This window comes from Lissotriton helveticus, chromosome 12 (genome assembly GCF_964261635.1).
Source record: "Lissotriton helveticus chromosome 12, aLisHel1.1, whole genome shotgun sequence".
Lineage (NCBI taxonomy): Eukaryota > Metazoa > Chordata > Amphibia > Caudata > Salamandridae > Lissotriton > Lissotriton helveticus.
The window spans coordinates 919,526,285-919,547,033 of NC_136073.1; the positions used below are offsets into that span (position 1 = coordinate 919,526,285).

At 48.8% G+C, this 20,749-nt stretch overlaps 1 protein-coding gene across 4 annotated transcripts in view; it reads left to right on the forward strand.

Moving 5' to 3' along the window:
• The first annotated feature begins 1,061 nt into the window (after positions 1-1,061).
• The window catches only part of LOC144798280 (uncharacterized), a 2,046,403-nt gene continuing 2,026,715 nt past the window's right edge, over positions 1,062-20,749 (forward strand). For all 4 annotated transcript variants that reach the window (XM_078669053.1, XM_078669055.1, XM_078669054.1 and 1 more), the window contains exons 1-2: positions 1,062-1,601; positions 4,341-4,455. In XM_078669053.1, the coding sequence (XP_078525179.1) occupies positions 4,408-4,455 (48 nt within the window). In that variant the 5' untranslated portion in view covers positions 1,062-1,601; positions 4,341-4,407. The remainder of the gene's footprint in view (positions 1,602-4,340; positions 4,456-20,749) is intronic.

A 20,749-nucleotide genomic window follows, 5' to 3' on the forward strand; every position in this document is an offset into this window, starting at 1 on the left:
AAAACGTAACATTGTTAGGGGTTTCCTTTAATTAAAATTGATTTCTCTTACCCAACTGAACCTTTTTTTAAAGTTTAGGATAACGAAAGACGGGGGAAAAGACACAGCGCTAATACATATCTTGTAGTCTGTACGGAGCTCTTTGATGACAGTTAATAGCTCACTGTGCTATATTAGGATTTTAACTTATAAACCGCAAGTAACAAAGGATCCCTGGGAAACCCGCAGTAACCCACTGACCTGTTTACATTATATGTACTTTGTGATCTGCATGGTATATATTCTTTGCAATGGGCACATTAACCCACTGCACTACCTTAGGATGAGTTCAAACGTCCACCAGACAAACCTCCATCTCTCTCCAGCGGGACATTCATCTCTGGAGGGATCTTGGCGTTTTTATTGACGCCTAAAAACTGCTGGAAGCAAGGAACGCGACACCAGGGGCTTTTAAAAGGAAAATATACTTGCGAGCAGGCGCCCCCGCCCCAAGTCAGCCCCGGTGCGGTGGCACCGCTCGCACCGCCCTGGAGCCGGCCCTGCACACATGCCGGTGAACCCGGGAGCCCCCCCCCTCCGCCTTCACCGAGACGCCTGCCCCCCCCTGCACCGAGAGGCCTGCCCCCCCCCCTCTGCCTGCACGGGGGGGTGGGGGCGTCATGTATGTGCACGGGGGTCATGTATGTGCTCGTCGCTTTCACAATCCTGGCCTCTTCCTAATGTTAATGGTGAGATGGCTTCAGATGGAGGGTCCCGCGCGCTCCACAAATATTCAAATAGAATCACGTGACCCCCGCCCCCTCCTCACAGTGCGGCGCCTCGTGGTCTCTCCTCACCCGCGCGCCTCGGTGCGTCACCGCGCGCAGCCGCTCCCGCCTCCCATTGGCTGGATCCGCCGCGGGCGGGACCGCGGCAGTCTTAGAGCACAGCGACGAGCACGGGCTCCGATTGGCTGTCTCTACGCAGGACTCGGATTTCTAAAATGCGCCTGGTGCTGATTGGTGGAGGCGCCCGCCTTGCCTCCCTGCAGGTCACTGGATTGGCTGCAGAGGATGCCCGTCCCCTGGGGTGCGGGGTGTGAGGGGCACGTGCAAGAGCTGAAGAGGGGGCGCGGCGAGCACAGAAGAGCCCCCCAAAGAGTGAGCACCTCAGAGCCACCGACCCGAGAGGCACCCCAGAAATGTGAGACCCCCCCAGAGGCACCCCAGAAATGTGAGAGCCCCCCTGAGGCCCCCTCGACATGTGAGAGGACACGAGAGGCCCCCCAGAAATGTCAGAGCCCCCCTGAGGCCCCCCAGAAATGTGAGAGAACCCAAGGGGCTCCCCTGAGGTGTTCACACCCCAAGCTCAGCCGTCGTCTTCTGAGCCCCCCAGAGACCCCCAGAGACACCCTAAAGACCCCCAGGAACCAAGAGCCCCCCAGGCCCAGCCGCCTGCCTGAGAGAGCGCCCGCAGGACCCCCCCTCGGCGCGGACAATCAGGGGCCCCGAGACGAGAACGCTCCTGGCCCAGGGTGCAGAGCCCCCCCCCCCCCGTGACGTGTGAGCGCCATCGAGCCCCCCTCGGCTGCTGAGCCCGCAGGTCGGGGAGCACCAGACCCGGTGAGAGATTTATTGAAAAATGATGACCCGGGGTGAGGAGGGGGGGCATGAGAAGAGCGGGGGGGGCATGAGAAGAGGGTGGGGGGGCATGTGAAGAGGGTGGGGGGGCATGTGAAGAGCGGGGGGGGCATGTGAAGAGGGTGGGGGGCATGTGAAGAGGGTGGGGGGGCATGTGAAGAGCGGGGGGGGCATGAGAAGAGCGGGGGGGGCATGTGAAGAGGGTGGGGGGCATGTGAAGAGGGTGGGGGGGCATGTGAAGAGCGGGGGGGGCATGTGAAGAGGGTGGGGGGCATGTGAAGAGGGTGGGGGGGCATGTGAAGAGCGGGGGGGGCATGTGAAGAGCGGGGGGGGCATGTGAAGAGGGTGGGGGGGCATGTGAAGAGGGTGGGGGGGCATGAGAAGAGCGGGGGGGGCATGTGAAGAGGGTGGGGGGGCATGTGAAGAGCGGGGGGGGGCATGTGAAGAGCGGGGGGGGGCATGTGAAGAGGGTGGGGGGCATGAGAAGAGCGGGGGGGGGCATGTGAAGAGGGTGGGGGGGCATGTGAAGAGCGGTGGGGGGCATGTGAAGAGGGTGGGGGGGTGCCAAATGTACTCAGAGGTCGGAGGGCAGGGGGCGGGGGTCATTAACCGGTGAACGGTCTGAGGGGGCGTTTGATGGCAGCACGGCAGGGTGTGTATTTCTTTCTGCTCGGGTTGGAGCACTTTTATTGTATTGGCCATGTTAACCTATAGAAATGGAAATAACTTCGACCCCACGGTGCCCCTGTATCAAGCCTTGCCCCACACACCACCCTTGCCCCGAACTTACACCCACACCACCCTTCCCCACCCTTACTTCACACACCACCCTTACCCCACACCACCCTTCCCCACACACCACCCTTACCCCACACACCACCCTTACCCCACACCACCCTTCCCCACACGAGCCTCACACACCACCCTTACCCCACACACCACACTTACCCCTCACACCATCCTTACCCCTCACACCATCCTTACCTTAGACACCCTACCCCACACATGCCTCACACCATCCTTACCTCAGACACCGCGCTTACCCCGCACCACCCTTCCCCGCACCGCACCACCCTTCCCTGCACCACCCTTCCCTGCACCCCCCTTCCCTGCACCACCCTTACCTCAGACACCACCCTTCCCCACACACCACCCTTCCCCACACATGCCTCACACACCATCCTATAAAAGGAAAGTGAGTTATATTTGGAGAGGTAGGCAGGTAAAGGCAGAGCTATTCTGAAAAAGATGACATGGCTCAGAGAGATTAACATTCTCAGGATGAAGTCACACACAGACTCTAAATTGACCTGTGTGTGTGATAATAACACATGTTCTACTATTCTGTATTCACAAAAATGGTACCCCACTTGTGTGGCTGGGCCTTGCGACACAAAACACCCCAAAACTTGACCGAGGAGACATCGTGTTTTACCCAGTATAATACAAGCTGGCACCTAGGGAAACCTACCAAAACAGCCCATTTTTCAAACCTAAACAGCTGAGGAGTCCAGGGTGGGGTGACTTGCATGGCTCTCACCAGAATCCCCTGCACAGTTCAAAAAAAGTCCTGGAATCTTCGGGCAACCACAAATGTCCTCCACTCGGCATTCCCCCAAGTATCCCGAGCTAAGCTGTGCTTCACTTGTGTGAGTGGGCCAAGTGCCTGTGACAGGGAAGGGCCCAAAAGGTGTTGTGGAGACATCAAAATGATCTATCACAAAACAACCTGGTTTTTCAAGGAGGGTACCTGTGGTTTTGTTCCAGGGCTAAGTAGTCATCTAGGGAAACCTACCAAACCCAAACATTTCTGACAAATAGACACCCAAGGGATTCCAGGGAGATGCGGCTTGCATGGATCCCCAATGGTTTTGTAACCAGAATCCCATGAAAACCTCAAATTTAGCTAAAAAAGTCATATTTTCCTCACATTTTGGTGTGGGGAAGTTTTGGGATCACCCGGCTGTCTCAAATTTCCTACCCACCAGCATTCCCAGTGGTCTCCCGATAAAAATGCTATCTCACTTGTGTGGCGATCCAGGTGACCGCGACAAAACATATTGTGGCGATAATGATAACTATGATAGGTGTACTAATTAGTCGTGGGTTGGCGACCATGTAGGGAAATCGTTCAAACACACACATTTTTGAAAATTAGACACCCGAGGAAGTCCAGGGAGGTGTTGGTTGCATGGTGGTTGCATGGATCCCCCAACGTCTTCTTACACAGAATACCCTGCACAGGTGAAATGTTGAATAAAAACACTAATTTTCCTTTCATTTTTGTTACGTAAAATACATGAATGTGACTGGATCCACAAACCTCCTAACAGCCAGAGTTCCCCCACTTGTCCCGATACAAACCCGACCCCACTTGTGTGCCTGGGCCTAGTGCCTTCGACAGGAATGGATCACACGGACGGTAGTGTGTTTAGAGGGGTCACACATGCTTTCATATTTGGGACCATCCAGGAGGCAGAATGGCAGCTTAACTTCTGTCAACAATTATGCCTCTTCAGTTTAATTATCTACAGTGGGATCTCAGAATCTATGATTTCAAGCATTTGCCCCTCAACAATACATCAGTTATAGCTTTATTTACACAGCTTTCTGTAAATACAATGATTACTGTAAGACTAAACATCTATTATTGCTGTGAAGACCATTGTAGCTGTTGACTACTAGCACTTGAATGTTCAAATATTTTTTTTCCTCACATAGTGGAAACTTTACCATGGTGGTGGTGGCTGTGCTGGAGGTGAAGTGAATAAGAACCTGAACAAACACGATGCCCTGCTGGCAAGACGCTGACCTTTGCCGAAGAGGTGTCATTAAGGTAAGTCGATGACTAGAAGATTTACCAAATCCGTGGACCTCCTGGGGGTCCAAAAACATCTTGATTAGCATAGGATCAGGTTATAGGCATACCTTTTTGTTTTTGCAGGTGAACCACTAAACATGGAATCACAGACATAGAATTAGCTTAGCATCATTGAATCAATCTTTGAAATTTGCCCTCCTCCGATGCCCTCACTGTGGTGCATTTGCTGCCACGAGACCCACAGCACCATTTTTTATAGTTGGTTCAAGGCAACCTCGCTCTTGTTTTGTGTCTCCTGGCTGTGCCAAGAATGTTTTTTATTAAAAAACGTTTTTATCAGCATTTTACAACATACATTCCAATCATATACTCATAGCACTTCACAAGGATGTAATCAATCAGCTTAACTTATCACCAGTATAAGATATGTTGCACCAGAAAATGTGGATGAGTAGCCACCTTCTCTATTACCCACCATCGGAAGCTGTTACAGTCATGTCGGAAGGTGGTAAAATGTTCCACCAAAGGTGCTCCAGGTGTTTGGATCGAATTCCCTGTGGGTTCCTGTATGTGGGACAAACTACACAAAAAGTCAAGTGTAGAATATTGCAGCATTGCAGTCGTATTCGATGCAAAACACCTGGAGCACCTTTGGTGGAACAATACCCTGTGGGTTCCTGTATGTAGGACAAACTACACAAAAAGTCAAGTGTAGAATATTGCAGCATTGCAGTCGTATTCGATGCAAAACACCTGGAGCACCTTTGGTGGAACAATACCCTGTGGGTTCCTGTATGTAGGACAAACTACACAAAAAGTCAAGTGTAGAATATTGCAGCATTGCAGTCGTATTCGATGCAAAACACCTTTGGTGGAACAATACCCTGTGGATTCCTGTATGTAGGACAAACTACACAAAAAGTCAAGTGTAGAATATTGCAGTCGTATTCGATGCAAAACACCTGGAGCCACGGTCTAAAGTACCTTAAGGCCCTGAGACGAGTCGAAACGTCGACGCCCCTCTCCTTAATTCCTGGATGGTGTGACACATTTTCTGGTGCAACAATCTTAGAAGCAAAGTCTCTAATTCATGGAAATTGTGTATATAAATAATTCACACTACCTGCCAGGTTATTAAAGTATGGCATATTGTATTAACTGATGGATTGTAAATATTAAATTGTAAATACATTTTCTATGTTCTTTTCTTCTTTTTCTATCAAGCACTTGACAATTCTTTCATTTTCTGCACGCACTCTCGCTCTTGGGCAACCGAAATAATTCTCTCATATGGAGACAGTTATAATGCAATGAATTAATAAAATTGCTCTGAATGTTTAATTCTCGCTGTTATATATATATTTTTGTTTCAAAAATTGAAAACACATTTAGTGTATCGGGTTGATCTGTGAGACATATCCCCCAAACTTAGTGGAATATTGAATATGTATTGATTCATCTTTGGTGGAAATAATGGTTAGAGACCATTGTATTTGAATAGCATTAATACCCAGGTCTTTGACTTCCTTGGGTCACCCCATTTTGATAATGATAACCCAAACTTGGTGGCATGGGATCCGGCTGTCGACTGCCTTCTACCACGGGGAGCACACAGGTCTTAGTCCTATTTACTCAGTGGCCCGAATTAAGTGCAAATTCCTCCAGTATGACCATGGCGTGCTGTGAGCCTGCTGATGCATCATCCAGATAAAGTAGGAGATCATCTGCATCCAATAAAATAGTATCTTCCCTACTGTCTATCTCTATGCCATAACCTATGCCCTCTTGTTTAAACAGCTCAGCCAATGGTTTTATGGCGGGATCAAATAGCAGGGGCGACAACGGACATCCCTGTCTCGTGCCTCTATACACGCTGTACAGTGCTGAGATGCTGTGGCCCATCTTAACCCGTGCGCTGGGAGACTCATATATTAGCTTAATCCATTTCACCCACTGCTCCCCCAATTGCATCCGAAGCATTGCTTTGTATAGGTAATCCCGTCTAATGCCTTCTCCAGGGCATTTGCAAATAATAGTAGCGTGAGGTCGTCTGTTAGTCTGGTGGTATAAGACACGGTATACCCTACGGAGGTTCAGGGATGTGCTTCTTGCTGGAATATATACATTCTGGTCACTACGTACCAACATCTGCATGTATAGGAGTAGTTGGTGTACCAGTATTTTACTAAGCACCTTAAAATCCATATTCAACACGGAACGCAGTGACAGGGGTGCTATGGGCCGTAGTCTTGGGAGGGGAATCACCATTGCCTCCCTGGTGGATGTAGGTAGTGAACCTCTATGCACCAATGTGGCATACAAGGCCTCCCAACTGTGGGTGGGGGGGTCGCAGAGTCAAAGTTAAAGGTCACACAGAATTGCCCTGGGAGGCCATCTGACCCTGAAGTCTTCCCACTAGCCATAGCTTTAATGGCGGCTCAAATTTCTTGGACCATGAGGGGGCCTCCTAGTTCTTCCCTAGCTGTCGGGTATTGCCAGGGGTATCCTGTTAAGAAATGTCACCAGGCCATACTCGTCCAAGGGGTCCAGTCATCCATATAAGGATTCAGAGTATACTTGGAATGCCATATTAATCTCCCCAGGAGCATAGGCTGGGGTATTGTCATCCAAACTGATTTGGGTGATGGACATCCCTCGGGTCTCAGGTCTAATGAGCCATGCCGACAACCTACTAGGTCTACTCTCCTCGTCATGCGCCTGTGCTATGTTATTCTTTATAGACGTGGCACTGTAAGTGCTCCATTTATTCGCTATAGTGTTCCCCAGCCTCCCTGAGTCGGGTTTGTACATGTTCATCTAGCATCACCATAGTGTCCAGTTCATGCAACCTGGTGTTGAGGCAGAGTAGGGTATCACTAAGCTCCTCCTTCATACCAAGTCTGCCCCCATGCAATGAATTGTTCTTGGTTCTAAAATAAAAGTAACAAAGTAATATTTTTATAACAACATTGAACTTGGAATTAGTCATTGAGTGTGAGCCTCCGTTTCTTTGACTGTGTGTACAATACATGCTTAACACTACCCTCTGAAAAGCCTACCTGCTCAACCACACTACCCCAAAAGAGAGTAAGGTATTATCTACTTTAGCCTCTGGAAAGTCTCTGGAGATCCACTGGACGCTGTGCACACTATACCTTACTTTGGTATAGTATATACAACGCCAACTTCTTACACACTGTACACAGACACCCGAGTCTGACTATATTCCCCATTAGAAGACATGAGACCAGTGAAGTGTAAGTGTATCTAAGCTACCCTAATGTTCTATACTTAAAAGGAATTACAGAAAGTGTTGTGTTAGACCCTTGACACTCACTTCAAAAAGCTTACAGGTATAGTACATGCCTATGTTAGCGGAAACCTCAGTTGTGACTAAGTTGTAAAGATATCCAAGTCTTTATCCCACCGCTGCCACCAATGTAGGAGGCTAGCTCAGTATATGTTGTACACCTAATGGAGATACATGTTGCGCTCCAGTCCAGGCAACAATTATTGATAGTGTAAGAGGTCCCTGATAACCAAAGCTCTCAAGTGGTAGCTGCGGAGAGCAGCTAAGGCTTATCCAGGAGAGTTTAAAGCAGGTGCAATTACTGCACAAGTCAGACAGTGATGTCAACACAGGATAAAACCACACCAGTGTACAAAAGTTGGTACTATTTATTACAACACCAATCACTAACTACTTTGGTATATCTCCTACCCAGAGATATGGATACACAATAAATACATCAGCAAACCACGTAAGTAAACACATGGGCCCCTATTGGGGGCCAAACCATACATGATGTAAGTGGAATGCAACAGGAGTACCTAAGCAAGACTACCACCCAAAGATTTGTAGGCCAGAGAAAGCATGGAACCACCAAAGGTAAGTAACGAGGAGTCCCTAGACGTCTGGGGGCAAAGGTGATACCCAAAGTCAGTGTCCATATGATAACACGGGAAAAGGCACATTTAGTCGTTTTATCATTCAGGGCCCTTCCCAGAGGACCCCTAGGAAACCCTTTGGAACCAGGGGAGGTTGTAAAGTACCCCCACCTGTGGATACCCAGAGAAGCAGGATACCTACACTAGGGAACCCGGGTGCATAGGTGTGAAGTGTTGATGGAACCGCCCGTTAAAGTCATCTTAGAATATCCAGCTTCTACCTTGATGGACCAGATTGTGGAACACAGGCATGGATTCTGGACAAGGAGTACCAGTGGAGAGAGGAGACCTAGTCCAAACCACCCAGAGTCATCCAGGAGGTTCAGGAGCACCGTGCCCTCCCTTTTTTGGGGTACTTCACAGTAGAACGGAGGTCTTGGAGTTGCAGCTGTGAAGACGAGGGGAGGATTTAGGATTACAGGAGGCATCCACGAGCTGTCCCACAACGGTCTACAAATTGCAGGAAGGCCAGTGGCCAGCAGGACCACCAATAAGCTTTGATAAATGCAGCAGATGTGTTGCTGCAAGAGTTGCAGAGAGGAGGACAAGCAAGGTCCAAGTAACCCACCCACCAAAGGTAAGTTAGGTCGGCCTCAGGATGCAAAGTGCCAGCAGGAATTGATGAAGACCCCGGAGGGACCCTCTGTCAGCAGTCACAGGCAGTCACAGGGAGGCCTCTGCAGCACAGCGAAGATGGAGGCCCACGTCTAGGAGACTTCTGGACTGGAGTGCCACGAGCATTGGTAACATAAAACAGACGCAGTGCACAGGGGTTTTGTTTCAGCAGCTCCACAAGGGATTGCAGTCTTCCAAATTGCACTGAAACAGGTCAGGCCAGGGCTCTGGAGCATCACCAAACCACCACCTGTGTTGTAGCTCCTGGAAGAGTCCGTGGGACAGCAGGATCCATACGCCAGTGGTCAATTAGGTTCCTGCGGCTGAAGGGGAGGGACTCCTTCTTGCTGTCCTTGATTCACTCAAAGTCCTTGTGACCCTGGAGGATGCACGGCCATTGAGGTTGCGGAGTCTTTGCAGACGGGGACGCAGTTGCAGCAGGAGCCTTTCTACCAGAAGCAGACTTGTCTTGGTTCCTGGCTAAGTCCAGCAGCAGAGTCCAGTGTCGAGCAGCAGAAGAGTCTTTGGAACAGTCTTGCAGAGGAATCTTGTTCCAGGCGAATCTAGGGCCCCACCCTCACAGTATCCCTTAAGTACCCCAGGAAGGGGGTTGGACAGCGTCTACAGTGACAGCTCGTTATTGCTACCTGCGGTTTGGGCCACAACATTACTGCTGCTGGGGGCCTTACTCGCTGCTGGGCCACACCATCACTGCTGGGGACTACGTCCCCCATCTTCCCTCACGGCACGCACGCCGCACCTGAAGCGCCAGGAGGCGTTTAAGAAGGGACAGTGCTCCCGCAGCGCGGGAAACGCGTAGGTGCGCCCGTGCAAAGCACGGGCCAAGGGCGGGCCCGTCTGAGCCCGTCAGAGTCCAAAGGAAACCGGGCTTGGCCACCCCCCTTACCTCTGCAATGGGTAAGCACAAGCATCTTTGCACTCAAGAACAGGGGGGCCTAAAATCAAAAATGCCAAGAAAGTCTGCATCCATTATCTCTTATCTGACCTTGGCGGTGGGAGCCTTAAACCAGGAGATAGCTAATGCAGAACAGGAACTGGGTTTGGGTATGAGCCAAAACTGTAGAGAGGTGAATATTGCACCTGAACCCCTGACTATAATTCCTGCTGCCCTGGAACCAACGGTATTGATAAATAGCCCGATGGCAGGGAGAGAAGCATTGAAACATGGCGTTGTCTTGACGGGGGACTTGGATGCCATAATTAATGAAAGCCCGCCGGACTTGGAAAGGGTAGCAAATGGGCCGACCCTGGGGGCTACTGGGAAAAAGAGGGACAGTAGAAAAGTTAACAAAGGAGATAAGGGCTCAACGAAAGAGTACACTGAAGCAGGGGCACACGGTGGACGAGAACATTCAATTGACATTGCAAAACTTGGTGGAGGACATATTTAGTACTCGGTTTGAATCTATACTTACTGGTATTGCCAATGATATTATTGATACGTTGAACACTTGTATTGCGGGCATTTTGAATAAATGCGAGAGAATTGACTCCTATCTTAGGGATCCAAGAATTCGACCCAGTTCTACGAGTATAAGTATGTTACCCAATACCCAATCAGAGACTAGGTCTCATACTGGTAATGGTACAACTGTGGCGAGCACAGGGCTGCAGACCCTGTGCGACCGGAATACAAGACCCAAACATTGTAGAATTATTCTCCCCCCAGAAGCCACCCCTTTGGTTGTAGTTGTAGTAGGGGCCCCTCCACTTGGAGTCCATGATAATGAATCCACACTGGCTCTGATACGCAATACCAAAAATTGATGCGACCAACAATGCTCTAGTAACCCGGAGGTTCGAGGCATGTGGGCTGCTGAATTCATATCTGTGCATAGATCGCCGCCTAGTGTTGGGTCCGGATGATTGCACTTTGTTGTCTTGGAAGAGTCTTCGAAGTATCACGAGATAGGTGACTCCTCCCCTGGACTACAGTGCGCATGGGCATCTTCTCCATCCTCCGTGTGTTTTTTTCCGCCATTGGGTTCGGATGCAAACTCCTATACTCCAACTCGGAATCTAAAGCTAAACTTTTCTAAAGGCCAAAAGGCATTAGGCCCCGACGGTATTGTTCTCGTTCGGTACCTCTCTACTCGATCCAAACTTCCATCTCGATCCGGTCGTCGACGCGGGCCATTGGGCCTTTTCGACGCCACGTGATCCGACCGTCGATGGAAAGAAGCCCTTTCAAAAGGTGCCCACAATGCCACTCCAAGTTCCCACATACTGATAAACATTTATGGTATTTCTGTTGTTCATAATCCCACTTTGAGGTTTACTGCACTGAGCCGTCCATTCTGAAATACTGTGTCTACTGTTTAAATGAATGGTCCTGAGGCATAGATTAACCACATTAGCGCTAAGGCAATTCCCCCTCTGTGCTGACTTTTCATTTACTCCATTGTTCATGACGAGCTCAGCTCGTCATCAGCACAGGAGCAGTGTTCTGCATGACGAGCTGCGCTCGTCATGAGCATGGAAGGGGTTCAAGGGTAGAGAATAGTGGAGATATCTGCTGGAATGGACTTTGGTAAAAGCTTCCCATATATGATGGTCATTGCGAGGTGTCAGGAGGTGGTCACCTGCAGCTAATTGGATCAGATCAGAATAATCTCTGTGCTGCGTCACACGACTGCCACTGAGCTTACTCAAGGTGAGGATGAATGATGAGTGTGCGCGCGCTGTACTGCACAAGACAAGCGAGTTCAAGATTTGTGCCTGAGTGATACCTTAAAGGAGGTGAATTATATTATATTTGGGTGCAAATCCCCAGCCACAAATATGTTAGGAAAGAGTAATTTGCACCAAAAACATGACTGGGTGCTTGAAGTGGAAATATAAAAGCGTAAGAACGGCAAACAACCTTTACAACGCAACTTTTACAACGAACTACCATTACAACGAAAGTTTTACAACGCAAAAACTATTACAACGCATGTATTTACAACGCATGTTTTTACAACGCAGGTACCTTTACAACGCATACCATTACAACGTAAGTATTGGTAAGTATATAATTATATTTAAAATGTTATATTTTTGGGATTTTTAAGGGGTATTTTTAGGGTTCAGGGTCAGTTTTCAGTTTTTGGGTTAAAGGGTATTTTTAGGGTTCAGGGTCAGTTTTCAGTTTTTGCGTAAAGGGGTATTTTTAGGGTTCAGGGTCAGTTTTCAGTTTTTGGGTTAAAGGGTATTTTTAGGGTTCAGGGTCAGTTTTCAGTTTTTGGGTAAAGGGGTATTTTTAGGGTTCAGGGTCAGTTTTCAGTTTTTGGGTTAAAGGGTATTTTTAGGGTTCAGGGTCAGTTTTCAGTTTTTGGGTAAAGGGGTATTTTTAGGGTTCAGGGTCAGTTTTCAGTTTTTGGGTAAAGGGGTATTTTTAGGGTTTAGGGTCAGTTTTCAGTTTTTGGGTAAAGGGGTATTTTTAGGGTTGAGGGTCAGTTTTCAATTTTTGGGTAAAGGGGTATTTTTAGGGTTCAGGGTCAGTTTTCAGTTTTTGGGTAAAAGGGGTATTTTTAGGGTTCAGGGTCAGTTTTCAGTTTTTGGGTAAAGGCGTATTTTTAGGGTTCAGGGTCAGTTTTCAGTTTTTGGGTAAAGGGGTATTTTTAGGGTTCAGGGTCAGTTTGGGGTTTTTGGGTATAGGGGTACAGGATAAATTAAATAAAATAATTAAATTAAATTAAATAAAAAAAATTAATTAAATAAAATAAAATTAAATAATTAAATTAAATTTAATTAAATTAAAATAAATTTAATAAAAATAAATTAAATTACATTAATTAAATTAAATTAGAATAAATAAAATTAATTAAATTAAATTAATTAAAATAAATTAATTATATTAAATTACATTAAATTAAATAAAATTAATTAAATTAAATTAGTTAAATTAAATAAATTACATTAAATTACATTAAATTTCATTAAATTAATTAAATTAAAATTAATTAATTATATTATATTACATTAAATTAAATTAAATTATTTACATTAAATAAAGTACATTAAATAAAATAAAATAAATTAAAATAAATTAAATTTAATTAATTAAATTAATTAAATTAAATTAAATAAATTTTAATTAATTTACATTTCAAAAAATATTATATACTTACGTTGTAATGGTATGCGTTGTAAAGGTATCTGCGTTGTAAATACATGCGTTGTAATGGTACTTCGTTGTAATGGATCCTGCGTTGTAAAAATTGCGTTGTAATGGTAGTCGTTGTAAAAGTATGCGTTGTAACGTCATACATCCGTAAGAACTCTATGATCTAAAGTGACTTATCAACCGAGAAAAGCTGGCACTGTACCATTAAAAGTAGAGCACCAGTGCTGAAAAGTGCAGGTACTCTCCCTTTCAAATTTTAGAAGTGCAGGCTCTCAGTACCAGACAGCGCCTGCCCCTTTAAAGCACTGCACATGAACCACCCAGATAAGGACACACCCATAGAACACCCCCTTGACGCAAAGTTGTGTAAAGCGCAAGTTGCTCTTAATACTGCCTCCTAAAGAAACATCTGGATTACAAACTGTAGAAAACAGATGAAGATGGCTCAGGCTTTCTAATAGAAAATCATTTCTTTAACTCTCTCCCTCTTTACTGCTTTGAAGGCAGGAGACACATTGATGGAATTAGAAACTCTACTGTTTTCTTTCTCCAACATATTTTATACGTTTTCTTGATATTACAACTTCTTTGGTCACTGATATACATCATATCAAATCATTATTTACTTTCCACACAGTGGATCAAAATAAAAATAAGGAGTGATACTAATAACTGTGATTTGCCGGTGGTACTGTCCAACAAGTTTAGCAGTTATATCTACAGTGTGTTGCAATGTCCACAGGAACGTCGTTTCTGCCATACATTTATTGTGTTGTAGATATTATAATAAACAAAACAACCCCTCCCCCTAACTAATCACAAACCAACTATATCCCAACCACCCCCCTCCCCCCAGACTCAGTTCTACATTTATATATGCTTTAGTTAGTCGGCATAGCAATACATATCAGTTATTAACACAATACCAGCAAGTAATTCCTGTAACATGTTATAGTATTACCACATCCAGATCTTTCCCTCCAGTACGTTGTGTTGGCTGTAGAGAAGCTTGCTTCACCCATTTTAGGATGACTGTACATCTGTTATAAATTCCTCTAACATCACATTCCATTCCATCGAGATAGGTTTCTTTCGCAATCTCCTATGTTCCTCCCGCTGTAGCTCCACACTCTCTGCTTTACCGCACCTAATCACTTTGTTGTACCAGTCTAACACTGATGGCGCTATTGCGGCCTTCCATCTCATGGTTATTGTTTGCTTAGCTTGTATCAATGTCAAATTTGCAAATCTATGTGTGGGGCTTCCCTTCTTGCATTTAGGATTCAATCCCAGTATGCAATACTCTAACGGCTCTCCCCTTCCCCCAGAGCAACATCCCTTAATATTGTTTGCACTGCTGTAGGCCTGGGCGGTGAACTTCCCTACATTGGCAGAGTTTTCTGCACACTGCGGAGGTCGCGGAGTGCAGGAAACTCAGCTTCGCAATGTGTATCAGAGTTTTTTCCCCGGCCGGGATCAAGAATGGTAAGTTTGCGAGCTGCCGCTCAGGTAGAATTTCTACCTGAACTGCAGAAATACCAGCACAAACTGCAGTTCGCACTGCACTCCGCCACTCGCGGAACTTCGCGGATTTTCTTTGTTGTTCCGCGTAGCAACACTCTGCGAACTAAGCCCAGGCCTACACTGCTGTCCAGTAATGTGCCAGTCGTGGACAAGCACATTACATATGTAGTGAAGTTGCATTTGAGGCAGGGCATCGGGGGCATACATACGCCGTATCTGGAAACATTAGACTTAGGTTGTGGGGAGTCAAGTAGGCACTATGTGCTATCATGAGCTGAATACATTTAAATTGTGGGTTTCACAATACCTTCCTTGGGTATTCCAATATAATTCCCTACTCTTTATCAGTCAGATCAAGGCCTTTGTCAATGTTCCATTTATCACGGAGCGTCTGTAGTGATACTGCAGCATGCATTCGAATCCCCCGATACAACCACCTGGTCAAATGACTACCATCACCCATTCAATATTGCATGTGGACCAGCTTGTGCATCAGGGGTTCCATCCCTTCTGGGGCCCTTGAGATCCGCACATATCTTGTAATATTCGCATGGAGAAGAAATAATGTATTTGGGACTCACAAATGTGTCGTGATTCATTAAGGTTTTTATCTGTAAATAACATTCCCACTGTGCTTACGCATGCTTCCACCCAGGCGGTAATACGCTGTAATGTTACTGTCCCTAGTGGCAGAGGGAATCCTAGTAGGAGAATATTGGGGGCAAATGGAATCAGCAACTTTGTATAGCGCAGTGCCTTTTTCCAGTACATCAATGCCATTTTTAGGTCTCGCCTGTCAATGCGCATGCGCATTGAGAGAAGCGAGACTATAGGGCTTTAAACAAAGTTTAACTAACTGTGGCAATTTGGTGCTGTGCCCGTGCGCTTTTAGGTCAATGCGCAAGCGCATTGACCTAAAATGCGCGTGTACAGCATCAAATCGCCATCTGTTCCCCAGCAGCACTCCTCCCACTCCTTTGAAGTGAAGCTTAGCTTCACTTCAAAGGCCCCTGCCGCTCTCCCCGCTCCGCCCCCTGCTGCGGCCGTGTCACACTTCTCCTCCCCCCTCCCCACATTAATGCCCTCCTTTTGTCTCTCCCTATCCCTCTTACTTCACCTTTTTCTCTCCCCTTCCCTCTGCTTTGCCATCTCTTCTTTCCCTCTCGATTCCCCGTGTTTCCTCCTTTCCATATTTTTTCCGTTCTCTACTTCTCTCTGTCCCTTACCTCTGAGTTGTCCGCTCTCCCCTTTCTCTCACCGCACACCCCTTCCCTCCCTCCACTCGTCTGTTCTCTCCCTGCCCCCTTGTTTTTTTTTCCTCGCACAAATGTGAAAGCACTGTACAGCAGCAGAGAACAGGCTCCGCTTCCCTTGTGTCGTGTTTCCAGTGACTGAGGTAGTGTCCCTTACCTAATGAATGAGTGCTAAAATATTAATTGTGCACAAATGCATCCCGGACGTTCCTATGGCAAACGACCAGAATTAACGGGCAAGGCAACTGGCTGTTATGCAGGCACATAAGTGTTTCATTATTAGCCAACAGTGTGAAGTCCAACATTATCAAGTGCAAAAATAGTATTTTACAGCATGCGGTGCACATATTCGCCGTAATATAAATAAAAGGGCTACATGAGAAAAAATATTTTAAGATACATCTTTACCAAATGTGCAGCTCACAATGTAATGTCCCAGTCCTGCTATATGCACGTGCACTCCTTTCTCCCGCTGCCTAGTCCTCCCACCCCCTCCCTCTCCAGCGCGCGCTCCACTCGCATGTGCCTGCTGCTCCCCCGCCCACCCCCCCACTCCCCCAACCAGCAATTCACACACAGCAACGCCACTCACACACGCAACCCCACTCATCGACGCAACCCCACTCATCGACGCAACCCCACTCATCGACGCAACCCCACTCATCGACGCAACCCCACTCATCGACGCAACCCCACTCATCGACGCAACCCCACTCATCGACACAACCCCACTCATCGACGCAACCCCACTCATCGACGCAACCCCACTCATCGACGCAACCCCACTCATCGACGCAACCCCACTCATCGACGCAACCCCACTCATCGACGCAACCCCACTCATCGACGCAACCCCACTCACACACGCAACGCCACTCACACACGCAACGCCACTCACACACGCAACGCCACTCACACACGCAACGCCACTCACACACGCAACGCCACTCACACACGCAACGCCACTCACACACGCAACGGCACTCACACACGCAACGCCACTCACACGCAACACCACTCACACACGCAACTCATCCACGCAACCGCACTCACACACGCAACGCCACTCACACACGCAACGCCACTCACACACGCAACGCCACTCACACACGCAACGCCACTCACACACGCAACTCATCCACGCAACCCCACTCATCCACGCATCGCCACTCACACACCCATCGCCACTCACACACCCATCGCCACTCACACACCCATCGCCACTCGCACACCCATCGCCACTCACACACCCATCGCCACTCACACACCCATCGCCACTCACACACCCATCGCCACTCACACACCCATCGCCACTCACACACCCATCGCCACTCACACACGCAACCCCACTCACACACGCAACCCCACTCACACACGCAACCCCACTCACACACGCAACCCCACTCATCGACGCAACCCCACTCATCGACGCAACCCCACTCATCGACGCAACCCCACTCATCGACGCAACCCCACTCATCGACGCAACGCCACTCACACACGCAACGCCACTCACACACGCAACGCCACTCACACACGCAACGCCACTCACACACGCAACGCCACTCACACACGCAACGCCACTCACACACGCAACGCCACTCACACACGCAACACCACTCACACACGCAACACCACTCACACACGCAACTCATCCACGCAACGCCACTCACACACGCAACGCCACTCACACACGCAACGCCACTCACACACGCAACTCATCCACGCAACCCCACTCATCCACGCATCGCCACTTACACACCCATCGCCACTTACACACCCATCGCCACTCACACACCCATCGCCACTCACACACCCATCGCCACTCACACACCCATCGCCACTCACACACCCATCGCCACTCACACACCCATCGCCACTCACACACGCAACGCCACTCACACACGCAACTCCACTCACACACGCAACTCATCCACGCAACCCCACTCATCCACGCAACCCCACTCATCGACGCAACCCCACTCATCGACGCAACGCCACTCACGCACGCAACGCCACTCACACACGCAACGCCACTCACACACGCAACGCCACTCACACACGCAACGCCACTCACACACGCAACGCCACTCAGACACGCAACGCCACTCACACACGCAACTCATCCACGCAACCCCACTCATCCACGCAACCCCACTCACACACGCAACGCCACTCACACACGCAACGCCACTCACACACGCAACGCCACTCACACACGCAACGCCACTCACACACGCAACGCCACTCACACACGCAACACACTCACACACGCAACTCATCCATGCAACCCCACTGATCCACGCAACCCCACTCATCCACGCAACACCACTCACACACGCAACGCCACTCACACACGCTACTCATCCACGCAACCCCACTCATCCACGCAACCCCACTCATCCACGCAACGCCACTCACACACCCAACGCCACTCACACACCCAACGCCACTCACACGCCCAACGCCACTCACACGCCCAACGCCACTCACACGTCCAACGCCACTCACACGTCCAACGCCACTCACACACGCAACGCCACTCACACACGCAACGCCACTCACACACGCAACTCATCCACGCAACCCCACTCATCGACGCAACGCCACTCATCGACGCAACGCCACTCACACACGCAACGCCACTCACACACGCAACGCCACTCACACACGCAACGCCACTCACACACGCAACGCCACTCACACACGCAACGCCACTCACACACGCAACGCCACTCACACACGCAACTCATCCACGCAACCCCACTCACACACGCAACCCCACTCACACACGCAACGCCACTCACACACGCAACGCCACTCACACACGCAACGCCACTCACACACGCAACGCCACTCACACACGCAACGCCACTCACACACGCAACGCCACTCACACACGCAACTCATCCATGCAACCCCACTCATCCACGCAACGCCACTCATCCACGCAACGCCACTCACACACGCAACGCCACTCACACACGCAACGCCACTCACACACGCAACGCCACTCACACACGCAACGCCACTCACACACGCAACGCCACTCACACACGCAACGCCACTCACACACGCAACGCATCCACGTAACGCCACTCATCCACGCAACGCCACTCATCCACGCAACGCCACTCTTCGACGCAACGCCACTCTTCGACGCAACGCCACTCTTCGACGCAACGCCACTCTTCGACGCAACGCCACTCTTCGACGCAACGCCACTCTTCGACGCAACGCCACTCTTCGACGCAACGCCACTCTTCGACGCAACGCCACTCTTCGACGCAACGCCACTCACACACGCAACGCCACTCACACACGCAACGCCACTCACACACGCAACGCCACTCACACACGCAACGCCACTCACACACGCAACGCCACTCACACACGCAACGCCACTCACACACGCAACGCCACTCACCCACGCAACGCCACTCACCCACGCAACGCCACTCACCCACGCAACGCCACTCATCCACGCAACGCCACTCATCCACGCAACGCCACTCATCCATTTGCAAAACCATTAGAGAGCGTAGTGGAGTGAGGTTGGCGATGAGGCAGAGAGTTGAGGTAGAGGATATATTAAGAGCGGTATAGGGTCAGACATAAGGTAGTGCATTAGAGAGCGTAGTAGAGTGAGGTTTGAGATGAGGTAGAGAGTTGAGGGAGAGGATATATTGAGAGCGGTATAGGGTCAGAAATAGGGTAGTGCATTAGAGAGCGTAGTAGAGTGAGGTTGGCGATGAGGCAGAGAGTTGAGGTAGAGGATATATTGAGAGCGGTATAGGGTCAAACATAGGGTAGTGCATTAGAGAGCGTAGTAGAGTGAGGTTTGAGATGAGGTAGAGATTTGAAGGAGAGGATATATTGAGAGCGGTATAGGGTCAGAAATAGGGTAGTGCATTAGAGAGCGTAGTAGAGTGAGGTTTGAGATGAGGTAGAGAGTTGAGGTAGAGGATATATTGAGAGCGGTATAGGGTCAGACATAGGGTAGTGCATTAGAGAGCGTAGTAGAGTGAGGTTTGAGATGAGGTAGAGATTTGAAGGAGAGGATATATTGAGAGCGGTATAGGGTCAGAAATAGGGTAGTGCATTAGAGAGCGTAGTAGAGTGAGGTTTGAGATGAGGCAGAGAGTTGAGGTAGAGGATATATTGAGAGCGGTATAGGGTCAGACATAGGGTAGTGCATTAGAGAGCGTAGTAGAGTGAGGTTGGAGATGAGGCAGAGAGTTGAGGTAGAGGATATATAGATATATTGAGAGCGGTATAGAGTCAGACATAGGGTAGTGCATTAGAGAGCGTAGTTGAGTGAGGTTTGAGATGAGGTAGAGAGTTGAGGGAGAGGATATATTGAGAGCGGTATAGGGTCAGACATAGGGTAGTGCATTAAAGAGCGTAGTAGAGTGAGGTTTGAGATGAGGTAGAGATTTGAAGGAGAGGATATATTGAGAGCGGTATAGGGTCAGAAATAGGGTAGTGCATTAGAGAGCGTAGTAGAGTGAGGTTTGAGATGAGGTAGAGAGTTGAGGGAGAGGATATATGGAGAGCGGTATAGGGTCAGACATAGGGTAGTGCATTAGAGAGCGTAGTGGAGTGAGGTTGGCGATGAGGCAGAGAGTTGAGGTGCAGGATATATTGAGAGTGGTATAGGGTTAGAAATAGGGTAGTGCATTTGAGAGCGTAGTAGAGTGAGGTTGGCGATGAGGCAGAAAGTTGAGGCAGAGGATATATTGAGAGCGGTATAGTGTCAGACATAGGGTAGTGCATTAGAGAGCGTAGTAGAGTGAGGTTGGCGATGAGGCAGAGAGTTGAGGCAGAGGATATATTGAGA